We start from the raw sequence: 12,746 nt of genomic DNA on the forward strand, positions 1-12,746 counted from the left end.
TATAAACCACTTCTTAACTTTTTAAATCATAAGTGATGCTAAAGAAGCAGTTTATCTATCAGCTTTGTCGTTGTTTACTTCTGCTTTCTGAAACTGGAAATTCAGTGACGTCCGGCTCAACATCATGCAAAACAGATCCAACAGAACAGTCATACTACATACTAAATTCAAACACAGTAGTATGCAGTACCTACTGCCTACTACATTTGTAGGTAGTATGTAGCAGGCCATTTCGAAAAACAGCCTCAGTCTTTCTTGAATGAGTAAATAAACTAACTTGTGACTAAAGCCTGATTCATACTTCTGCGTCAAATCAACGGTGTAGCCTACGCTGGGGGTCAGCATAGCTCCCGTACCTACGCAGAGGCCTACTCACGTAGCTGACGTGCACCTCCTCCAAAATGTAACTACACGTGAATCGAGGCGGACTGCTAGCCCTTTGATTGGTCGGCTCGGCAGCATTGTGTTTCCCGCATTTCCAGCACTTCCAGGATCCCTGCTCATCAGCCGTGTGTTTCATCTCCTCCTCTCTGTTCTTTATGTAATCATGTTGCTGTATGATGAACAGCAACATGTATCAGCTGTAGATTAACACAACACGCTCTGAATCACTGTGGAAAAGTAAACAGAGAACGTAGGGGGGCCGGAAGCAGGCGACCGGACTAGCAGAGAGACCACACTGCCGTCAAGCGTTTCAGCAGAGAATTAGTGATCGACGTGGACACATCGACACACAAGTATGTGGGGCTCATGTCCGCGTCGACCACTGCTGCGTAGGGGTGACGCAGAAGTATAAATCAGCCTTAACCTGTGACTAACTTGTTGCAAATCAACCTAATGAGTTGGGGGATGTTCCTCAGGTGTTTTTTCTTTTAGCAGTACTCAACTTTTCAGTGTTTTGTTGTCTCTTTTCAAACTACTTTGAAGCGTGTTGTTGGCATCAAATTTGAAATAAGCTCATATTTTTCAACAGTTTTCAGTTTCCACATTTGATATGTTGCATTGCTTTTGAAATGAATATAGGGTTTTAAATGATTTGCAAACCTTCAAAATCTATTTTTAATCAACATTTCAGACAGTGTCCGTTCCTTTTTGGACTTTGGGTGGTGCATGTCCATGAAGAGTAAGTCAGAAGAAGGATTTTAAATTATATTCTAGATTTCATAGGGAGCAAAGATACGCTCTCTTTTCCCCTTTTCTGGTCATGCATGTGCTGCAGCATGTGGAGGAGTCTTCAAAGACTCATCAGAGCAGCTTGATAATTATCAAAAATCCAACCTAGAAGTAACATGCATGGACTAGTTTTTCTGATGATGTACCTGATTTCACAATGTTAAAACAGTGAAAGAAGGCTTGAAATGTGTCATATGTGGGAGTGGAGGAAACATATCTTGATCAAATACAGTTCCCAGAGTCCTGATGGTGGTGCTCCATGCCAGGCTGATGACACCTGAAGCAGTTATATCATTAGAAGATGAGTCTGAGCAGTCATGTCTGTCTGGGTGAAGTGGATCTGTCTCTTATAAGCAATCTTTGGTGCAGCATACAGTTTCTGTTGCTACAGGTCTCGTTCTCTCTCCGTCTCAATGACTCAGCACTTTTAAGCATTAGATAGAGTTACACACTGCTGACACAGATTAGCTAATGAGCTTCAGCTGTACTTCCATCTGTATACATTTACAAATAGAAACCCCGGTTTAAAATCTAAATTAGATCCAGTGTTACAGTGCAGACTTCTTTCTGTCTTCATTGTCAGCAGCATGATCATACAACATGCAGGTAAATAAAAATCCCCTACAGTCATTGCAAACAGAATAAACCTCATACAGTTAACAAACAAGCAATCTCTCACTTTCAAGTTAAAGAGAAGAGACCACAGAGACGGACTTCTTACCCCTGAAATGATTGAGTTACATTTTTTCACTTGGAAAAAGATTCCCTAACATTTCTCCTCTGCTCTCCTGCTGTGACTGATGGTTTGATGGTCTGATGGTCTGATGGTCTGACCACCACAGCTCCTTGTCATTATGAGCAACACAACAGTTAGCCTGTTAGCATGAAGAGACTCAGCTGGTTGTGTTTTAGATGGTGCTATATTTCATCACAGATGGATTCACTGAATCAACACATGAGAGGAGATAAGCGAGTAGCAAAGATGTTTCAACACGGCTTTAAAATCCTTTTCAACTCAAAAGGCTGTGGCAGAGATCAGCCGGTGTTTTGGTTTAAACAGCGACCCTGTTAACTGGAGACTTTCATAAACGTCTTTAGACGAACATTAAATATCTGATGAGGATATTTTGAAATCTTGATAAAAACTAAACTAGTTTGCATTCCCAGGAACTCCCTCTGTGTTTCAACAGCTGTGTAAACTCCACAAACACTTACACATTAAGCTGAAGGTCTCCAGTTTACAGGGTCACTTTTAAAACCGTAACACCGGGAGAGACGCATTCATGATGAATCATAGATTCTTCTTTTGTAAAAGTACACACACTAGGGCTGAACGTTTTTGGAAAATCATCTAATTGCGATTATTTTCCTTAATATTGCAATTGCGATTTAATATGCAATTATTTTTTCAAGGTCCTTTTCATGTATTTCTTAACAAACACAAGCAATAAATCAATCTGTATTATAATAAACAATATCAGATTTATTATACACAAACTGTTCTTTCTCATAGGCTAGACTTCTGTTAAGATAAAGGCAAATGAAACATGAATTAATATGAAAGATGGTTTATTTATCTACTTAAGTAACAGTTGTAAACTTACTAAATACATTGACTTGCAGTCTTGTAAGCGTTCACAACTACTTAACAAAATCCTGCCAAACAAGTGTTTTAAGTTTAAAGCATGTTTGGATGTGAATCAGCTGACTGAAGGTGTTGCGCACAGCAGAGACACTCAGCTGGGGGATGAGGCTGAGTGACGGGTCTCTTTTTTTCTCCGCCACCGGACTGATTCTGATCGGTTGCGCTCCTGGCTGACACCTGACCACGTAAACATGCTATTTTTTCTCAATAAGAACGAGTAGACAGAAAACTGGACACTGTGAGTCTGAAATATGATTCTGTTCAGTTGTACTGTTGCAGTAAATCCACATGTTGTCTGCGTCTTCACTGACTCTGCGTCTGTGGAGATTATTTATAAGCCTGCTCCACATGTTGATATACAGCGTGTTGATTATTTTGTACGCCTCAATATGATCGTTTTTTCTGCTGAGGCCATTTTAAAAGATGTCAACAACAAAACAACAAATCAAAACTTAGCATGGCTGAAGTTGTTTTCTTCATCCCCGCTCGCACGTGTCTAAATCTTCTGAGATTTTTGGCCGTCGGCAAACCAGCTGAAAGGTGCATTACGGCCACATACTGCATGCATGTCACGTAAGCTTGCGTCTGTGTACATGAAACCTTTTTTTTTTTTATCGCAGCCTTTGCGATGTGAAAATTGCATTCTATTACATTGTGATGTCGGTTTGAATTCGATTAATCGTTCAGCCCTAACACACACAAACAAAAAAGATAGAACAAATAAAAACTAATGAAAGAAAGAGAAATCAAGTGAATCACAGATGTGTGTGTGCAGGCCCTTCCCCCCCGGAAGTCCTTGGATCTTTGAAAAGTACTACCCCCCTAGCAGGGGCTTTTCAGGGGGGAGATTATCTACCCCTGAACTAAATTTAGACTCTGGGTCCGACGGTCGAAACACACGTAGTTCAGGGATAAAGTTCCTCTGGTTGAAAAACACCTAATGTAAGCAAAGTGAAAACCAGGACAGGAGGCAGGCTGTTAATCAAGGTGTCTTAGGTCAGGCTTCACACTTTGAGGTTAAGCCAGTCATCACTAGAAAGTTGAACCCTACAGATAAAACTCTGGCAATAACAAACTAATAAAACTCTTTCTTTTTCCAGAGCAACAATATTTATTCCCACTGTTACTCTTTCTGCTGGACCACAAATGATTTAGCCTTTCCCCCCATTTGTTCCCCTCTTTTATCTCTCAGTGGACCGCTTCCAGAGTTGAATTAGGTTCTACATGAAGTGCTGTTATTTAATATTGCACTGATCTGATTATTGCTTTAACTCGACACACATTTCCTCGCACTCATATTTCCTGACGTGTTTTGTTTTTCCTCAGCCTCAGAGCCCCTCAGCGAGCGGAGCAGCGGGCAGAAGTCGAGGAGGAGTCCTCTGCAGACACTTTATGATGGAGACCAGGTCAGTCCTGTATAACAACAATGATTTACTGCAAACAGCCTGTGCTATAATACTTCAGAATACTTTTATTTGTATAGCACTTTTCAATACAAGTAACAAAGTGCTTCACAAAAACAATAAAAACAGAGAATAAAAGTGAGAGGGGTCCAGCTGCAGACCTCCACTCTCAGCTGGCTTAACGGCTCCTCTAACGTGAACCGGAAGCTCCCCTCCCCTCCATCCATGTGGGAACATGTTTTAGTTCTAGTTAAAAGCCAGCTGCTGCGTTTTGTTCAGTCTGAAGTCAGTGGATGGATTTCTGGTTGAGACAGGTGTATAGTGAGTTGCAGTCGTCAAGGCAGTAAGAAATAAAAGCATGAATGAGTTTTTCTAAATCTTTTGATGAAATGATGGACCCTACCTTCGAAATATTTATGATCTGATAAAAACAGGACTGGACACCTTTTTTTTATCTGTGGCTCAAAACTCTAGTCTCAATAGCTAAATTATCTAGATTGTTCATGATGAGATTTCTTTTCGCTGCTGGGCCAATTCAAGTAATGTCAGATTTTGAGTCATTGAGTTGAAGGAAGTTGTCTACCATCCATGATTATATTTCCTTAAGAAACTTGTGAAGGATTGAGATATTTGACCGGCCACCAGCTCTGATGGGGAGGTAAAGTTGTGTGTCACTCCTGATTTAGGCCTGGAGGTGAACAGCTCACATAAAACTCAGAGTAAATGAAATAAATGAAAGGTTCATACACACTGACAGAGACTCTCTCCTTTAACAGTTAACCGACATCTATTTGATGAGTAAGTCCAAAATGTTATGATTTCCCTGTGTTTGCTCAAGTGATCCGCAGACTGACTTAATTTAAAAAATCTGATCCACCATGATCAGGTTATCAAATCACATTTTAATCTCAGTCAGTCATTCTTTATTTATAAAGCACCAAATCTCAACAAATGTTCTCTTCAGACTCTTTCCAAAAAGAGCAGATCTAGACCGTACTCTATGTTCTATTATTAACAAAGACCCAACATCAAGACAGGATAAGATCCAGTCCCATATTACAGACAGGACTCAGTCTGATCTCATCTTAACCCACCATGAGCAGAGCACTTTGCAGCATTTACTAAATGCTGCAAAGTGCTCTGCTCATTAGCAAGTTAAACTTGCTAAATTTTAGCAAGTTACAGTGGCAAGGACAAACTTCCTTTAACAGGCAGAAACCTCCAGCAGGACCAAACTCATGTTAGACACAGATCTGCTGAGACCGTGTTGGAGAGAGGGATGATAGCAGTGAGATGGATAGTAGTAGTTGTAGCAGCTGGAGTCTGGCACGTCCACAGCAGCAGAGATCCAGAGGAACCTACGAGACAAGGGAGCTCAGGGACTCCAGAGAGGTCTATGGTTAGTAACTTTAATGGGACAGGAAGAGTTAAGTAAGTGACGGTCGGGGGATGAGATAGGATCCCAGTGTGTCAGTTCCCCTTGCAGTCTGAGCCTATAGCAGCATAACTAAGAGTTGGTCCAAGCCTGATCCAGCTCTAACTATAAGCTTTTTCAAAAAGGAAAGTTTGAAGCCTACTCTTAAAAGTAGAGAGGGTGTCTGCCTCCCGGACCCTGACTGGTAGATGATTCCAAAGGAGAGGGGCCTGATAACTGAAGGCTCTACCTCCCATACAACTTTTAGAGACTTTAGGTATGAGGAGCAGGCCTGCATGTTGGGAGCGTAGTCATCTAGAGGGGTACATTTTATCAGTCTTAGCAGTTTGTGGTCTTTTGTGTGATGAAATGTAAGGATGCTTAAACACTGAACAGTTGGATTGTTATTTTAAAGTTATTGTGTGTCAGTACACTGAATAGAACACGTAGCCCCTCTCGCTGTTGTGCAGAGCTACTGACCCACTACTCTAAAAAATGTTTGTCTGGTTTATTTATTATTGGATATGCTCAGCCTCTGTTTAGGAAACTGTGTGGAAAAACGTATGGCAATGTAAGATAAAAAAGAAGCATTACTTAAAGCTTTGTTTTCAACAGAGTCTGTATCATTTTCAGTTCAATCCATTTTTTGATTCGGCTGTCTCAGTTAAACCTTCAGGAACGCATCACTTAGTCTGAAACACAAATCATCCCTAATCCCTGTGATGTTTTTATTGTTGTGACATTTTTCATGTCAGACACAGCTGCTTTGATGTTGTTATTTCCAGAGAACAAAAGGTCAGCCATCTTTGCTGAATTACACCAGTGGCAGAGGAGGATTTATGAGTGTGTACTGGCAGAGTCAGGCAGCAGGAGCATCAGAGCAGGATATCTTTAGGGCTGTGTCCGAGGACATCTGAAGAGAGACATATACATGGAGACATAACAAATGTAGTTCTATACAACAATTTGATTCGTATCATGATTCGTGGTTGCCGATACGATTAAAGGACGATATCAGTTCATTTAGAACGATACGATCCAAAACGATTCAGTGACTTGAAATCGATTCAGTAACTTTTTAGCCAAAAATTCCAGTGTGCAGATCAACTTGGCAATTGCTGTTTTTCGCCCTAGCCGAGTTTTGGCCTACTCTCTGACTAAACATGCTGGTGGGGCTTGCTGTTACCTTGGGCTGCTGCTGCAGGGGGAACGTTGCAAGAGGTGCCTGGACGGTTGGAGTTGTGTGAAATCCCATAGCGGCTGAGTAGGTGGTTGGATAGATTTGTCATGTTGCCATGGTACTTTACTTGACCGTTACATATCCTACAAACAGCGAGCGACTTCTTTAGAAGATCTCTGTCTTTGCAAAATCCAAAGTGTCACACACTGGACCCCACTGGTGGCTTGATCATTTCTCGCTCGCCGGCTTCTCCTCTGCCATCAGCCATGCTGTTTTGTTGTCTGCTGGCGCGTGGCGATGACGTCACAGACAGGCAGCCTGAATTGAGTAACGTTTAACGTCTTTATTATTACAAGTGCAAAAAAACAAACATCCATATAAAGTCTGCAGTGCTTAAATCCAATGTGTTATTTCCTAGTATGGATACAATCGATTTATTACCTTTTAAAATGATGTTAGATCGATATATGTCGTCCAGTAGGCCAACTTGCGTTGGATGTAGTCGGATCATAGGAATATAAATCGATACATCGATGTAGTAGATGATTCATTACGCCCCTAGTAACATGAGAGGTTATCCATGCAGTGTTGGCTCATGTGGAATGATTAACTAAGTGACCGTAGTGTTCTTCATTGGAGTGATGGATGATTTATCGTTAAATTATCGTTGAATTATTTTTTATTTACATTTTTCATAATGGATGATTTTTTAAGTGATTTTGATGGTTTATTGCATCATTTGAAATGTTGATTGATAATTTTACTTTACAAAGACTTTGGGTAAGACAACATACCTCTGGGTCTCCTGGGTCAGCTGTGGCTCTCTGGTGTGGGTGTGGCCTTACTCGTTTTTAAAGAGAATCCAGGACAGCGTTGTATGTTGGAGACAAATGGTGTCTTAGACCAGGGGTTCCCACAGTGTGGGTCGGGACCCCATGGGGGTCATGCGAATGATTCGCAAGAGTTAAAATATCTGAACTCTATCGAGTCCATCGCGGCGCGATAGCCAATCAGCGTGCAGATCACCCGGTGACGTGTAGTGTGGACCAGCGGAGATTCACTCATCTGGAATATATGGGACACTTCGATTCTATATCTGTGCAGCTTCCCCAAACTCTGTGACTCTACCTGTTGTTATGGGATCAGGAATAAACAGGAGCTCACTGTGAGGACAGAGAGTGAGGAGGATTATCTGCTGAGTTGTGAAAAACTTAGTCTGTCAACTATGGGTTGTTGTTGGAAGTTAGCTCTGCCCCCTTTAGCATAACCGGCTTCCCCATTCAATGTCCCTGAGTTCAACCTTGTTTGATAACAACAGACTCCTGTGGCGTGGGAACCCCCCCTCCCTCTCGCGAATATTTGCGTCTTGAGCACTTGTTTACACGCGCAAATTGAGTTAGTCATTCGCGCAAATAGAGCGAGTAAACACAAAAAATTCTCGCGTCTGTATTCGTGCAAATAGCGTGATCGTTCGCGTCTGGTGTGAACACACCATCAGACCACCACCTCTGTTAAGAGAATGATGTTCAAGTTTAACAAAGACCCCTCTTTTTTGTAGATCAACGGCTGAGTCCTGGCCTGAGGAGCTGGCGCTTCTGTGTTGGGCCATGCGTCTCTGGAGAGGTTGCTTTGTTTCACCAATGTAGCGTTCCCTGCAGTCTTTGTTACACTGTATGGCATAAACAACATTGCTCCGTTTGTGCTGAGGTGTGTTGTCCTTGGGATGAACCATTTTCTGTCTCAGTGTGTTAGAGGGCTTGAAATGAACCAGTGTGTTGTGTTTATTATTTATTGAAGATATTCCTGAGTTTCTAAGATTCCCCAGATAGGTAAGGGATCACAATCCTCTGTCTTTTCAACTCTGAAAAGGCAAGGCAAGGCAAGGCAAGGCAAGGCAAGGCAAGGCAAGGCAAGGCAAGGCAAGGCAAGGCAAGGCAAGGCAAGGCAAGGCAAGGCAAGGCAAGGCAAGGCAAGGCAAGGCAAGGCAGCTTTATTTGTATAGCGCATTTCATACACGAGGGCAACTCAATGTGCTTTACATTAAAACCATTGGAAACATTCAGACAAGCATAAAAGAACACAATTAAAATGACAAATATGATAAAACAGAAAAGAAAAGGAAAATTAGAAATATATTAAAATAAACATTAAAATTTTAATTTAAAGTGGGTTAAAATAATAAGATAGGAAGGCAGTGGCAAATAAGAAAGTCTTAGTCTTTGATTTAAAAGAGGTGAGAGTTGGAGCAGACCTACAGCTTTCAGGGAGTGTGTTCCAGATATGTGGTGCATAATGACTAAACGCTGCTTCACCATGTTTCATTCTGACTCTAGGGACTGAAAGCAGACCAGTACCTGATGATCTCAGAGGTCGAGGTGGTTCATAAAGTAGTAGCAGATCAGCAATGTATTTTGGGCCTAAACCATTCAGTGCTTTATAAACCATCAGCAGGATTTTAAAGTCTATTCTCTGACTGACAGGAAGCCAGTGTAGAGATCATTCCCATGAGCCTTGGCTTTACTTAAACTTTGCTCTGATCAGGAACCTGTGGCATGCTAACGTATAAAACTCAGGTGGCTACACTGAAACCAATAAGGTGTGTCTGAAAGTCATTATAAACTGAGATCTGCCAACATATGGTGCGTTCCATTTGATCTTGGGGCTCTCAGAGTAACTTCAGTAACCCCAAGCTTGAAATCCAAGATGGCCTCTCCCTGTGTCGACAGCAAAAATCTGTACTTTTAAGTGTTTATTTGCAACTTAGTTTTGTAGTGTGCAATCAAATCAATCATACCATTATTGTTGGGTAAGTTCAATCTCTGGACATTAAATTGTGTGTTGTCATCATCTGGATTCGGCTAACAATGCTAACGACAACAGGAGCTTATTGCTAAATAATCCTCCAAGATGTTTCAGCTCATACATCATTCCCAGCTCTGACATCCAGCTTTCCAGTAAATGGAACTGACCAGTGCATCCTTTATAACCATCATATTTATCATTTTAATCCTGATTCATCTCATTCCTGGATGTCATTTAATCTTTCTATGAATCCATAAAAGTTTTCAGATATTCATCTATGTCAGTTTTAGAGCCACATGTGGAGCCACAGCTTCTCTGTAACAGCTGTTTCCATTTAAATCATCCTGTGAGGAGAACGAAGGTGAACATGCCAGAACACACAGCCGCTCCAGCAGACATCATTCTACTTTTAAGAGCTTGTTTTTTTCCCCCCGTCTCATTGAAACAATTCCTTCACTTAAGGAAGCTGTTAAGGTGAAGAGCTGCAGTGAATTGGATTAATGCATCATGAGTTCATTTGTTTTAACATGTGACTGCAGTATGAGGACGCTCAGTGCGATGTGTTGCAGGGAGTTAAATGAAAGTCTGGATGAGGGAAAATGAGCATATTGAGCTGCAGATTCAATATTTATCCTCTGTGTACTCTGAATACTGTTGGTTTGTTCTCATGACTCCTTGATTGTGGTTTAACTCGACTGATAAATAGGATAATGGCATAACAAAGATTTGGATAGTATCTGTTTTTAAAAGAAAACATCTTGAACTGAGAGGACGAGGAGCAACAGATTTTCTGACCATAGCTTTGCCTTTGCAAGTAGAAGAATCTTACTGTTTGATGTGTTTTTTGTTTCAATCAATCTTTATTTATGCAGCACCATATTCCAACTAATGTTCTCCTCAGACTCTTTCCAAACAGAGCAGGTCTAGCCCGTACCCTATGTTCTATTATTAACAAAGACCCAACATCAAGACAGGATAAGATCCAGTCCCAACTCACAGACAGGACTCAGTCTGATCTCATCTTAATCCACCATGAGCAGAGCACTTTGCAGCATTTAGCAAGTTACAGTGGCAAGGACAAACTTCCTTTAACAGGCAGAAACCTCCAGCAGGACCAGACTCATGTTAGACACACATCTGCTGAGACTGTGTTGGAGAGAGGGATAGAGGGAGATGAAGAGAGAGAGAGATGATAGCAGTGAGACGGATAGTAGTAGTTGTAGCAGCTGGAGTCTGGCACGTCCACAGCAGCAAAGATCCAGAGGAACCTACGAGACAAGGGAGCTCAGGGACTCCAGAAAGGTCTATGGTTAGTAACTTTAATGGGACAGAAAGACTTAAAGTGAGTTTGATAGCTGTCAATATTTTGAATAAATTCTCAGTTTGTTTAATTTTTTATCGTCCTCAATTTCATTTTTTTAAGTTAAATAAGTTAGGTTAAACAACCGAATTTTTAAAGCTAGTATGTTTTGGAAAGCAGGAGTCAGAAACATCACATCCTGCAGAAATGGTAAAAAAGATTTTGCTTAAAGTTGCCACCACACGCTGTAAAACATATTTTAAAGTCCTCACTCTATAGGTTATATTTCAGCCCAGATGTCTGATCAGCAGGGAGAAAATCCTGATCAGTCAATACTTTTCAATTGATTATAACACACTATGTTGAAGTCATAGTTTAGGATGAAACAATATTCTCTCTAACCACCGTCCTGTGCAGGTATCGTGCAGCAGGTCTCTAACGGCCAAATTCCACCAGATCCGTGTCCAATCCGTTTCGGATCCATCACAGCACTGGATCTGATAGGTTTCTATTCTAGTCAGTGTGTTAACTTCCACTGGATCCGCTCCGTTGCGTTCCGGCTGTGTCTCTGATCCGGCGGGTCGGAGTCCTCCGGATCAGATACACAAGACTTCTATTTTTGCCGGATGCCGGAGCACGACGCATCAATCTCAACAGAGCAGATGGAGCGGGACAGGAAGTCAGGCACCAAAACAAAATGAAAACATCCGGTTCATTTTCAGAACAAAACACTCTGTGTTATCACCAGATCGTATTTCACTTAACTACAACAACAAACCGTCATGATGAGCGGAGCCAGGCCTGGAGTCAACAGGTCAGAGGTTTTCAGAGGACCAGAAAGACAACATGGATGAGGAGAGAAGGAGGAGAATCCTTGATTCAGTGATTACCGTGGGAAAACCTAGGTCACATGACGCCTGCTGTCCTGCTGTCCTGCTGTCCTGCTGTCCTGCTGTCCTGCTGTCCTGCTGTCCTGCGGTCCTGCGGTCCTGCTCCGTGCTGCGTTCTGAAAACTCAACCAGTGGGTGTTGACGGACGAGAGAGCATGTAGCCGGACCGTGGCGGATCGGAGACGGATCGGACACAGATCTGGTGGAAGTCCCATGTTAGACAATCTGGATGAGAGCCATGAAAATGAACCAACACCAGTTTGTGATGTTGGGTTGTCAGGGGGAAAACAATGTCAATGAAAGTGAACCCTTTCACATAACACAAAGTCAGCTGATTACTGATCAATATAATGATATTTTGTGTTTACTATGTTTGTTGTAAAGAGTTTAATATTTCTGTCCCAACAGAAAAGCACAAACTGTATAAAGTAGATCCACAATATTGACTTTTTGCTGGTATCGGATGTGCTGATACTTTCAAACTCATTTTTTCTGATAGATACTGATACTGATACCAGTATTGATCTATGTACATCATCAGCCTGCAGAAGCCCACCTCCACCCCCACGCTGACAGGCCGGTTATTAAGAGCAGTGACTTTAATGATTTTCTTGTTCAGCTCCTTTGCCTTTAGGTGGTCGCTGCTAGATTTCTTTGCATAACGACTAATTGGAATCGATTTTTTGCCAGCCCTGGTGCTGACGATGTTCTCTTTGTTATTATTTGGAGCTGTGGGTGCTTCAGGATGACAGTTCTTGAAAGGAACAATAAAACTGATAGTGTTCAATAGCAATAGCAATTTTGTTTATGAAGCACTTCTGTTTTTTAAGTTATATTTTTGGACTTTTGGCCTTTATTTGATAGGACAGCTGTAGAGAGACAGGAAATGTGGGGAGTAGAGAGCGAGGGAAGACATGCAGGAAATGGTCAACTGGCCGG

At 41.7% G+C, this 12,746-nt stretch overlaps 1 protein-coding gene across 1 annotated transcript in view; it reads left to right on the top strand.

The window, feature by feature from the left end:
* si:ch211-236h17.3 (carbohydrate sulfotransferase 11) overlaps positions 1–12,746 on the top strand; it is a 36,610-nt gene that overhangs the window by 19,435 nt on the left and 4,429 nt on the right. The window contains exon 2 of the mRNA XM_034695094.1: positions 4,145–4,224. Coding sequence (XP_034550985.1) covers positions 4,145–4,224 — 80 coding nt within the window. The remainder of the gene's footprint in view (positions 1–4,144; positions 4,225–12,746) is intronic.

The sequence above is a fragment of the Notolabrus celidotus genome, chromosome 1 (genome assembly GCF_009762535.1).
Source record: "Notolabrus celidotus isolate fNotCel1 chromosome 1, fNotCel1.pri, whole genome shotgun sequence".
Lineage (NCBI taxonomy): Eukaryota > Metazoa > Chordata > Actinopteri > Labriformes > Labridae > Notolabrus > Notolabrus celidotus.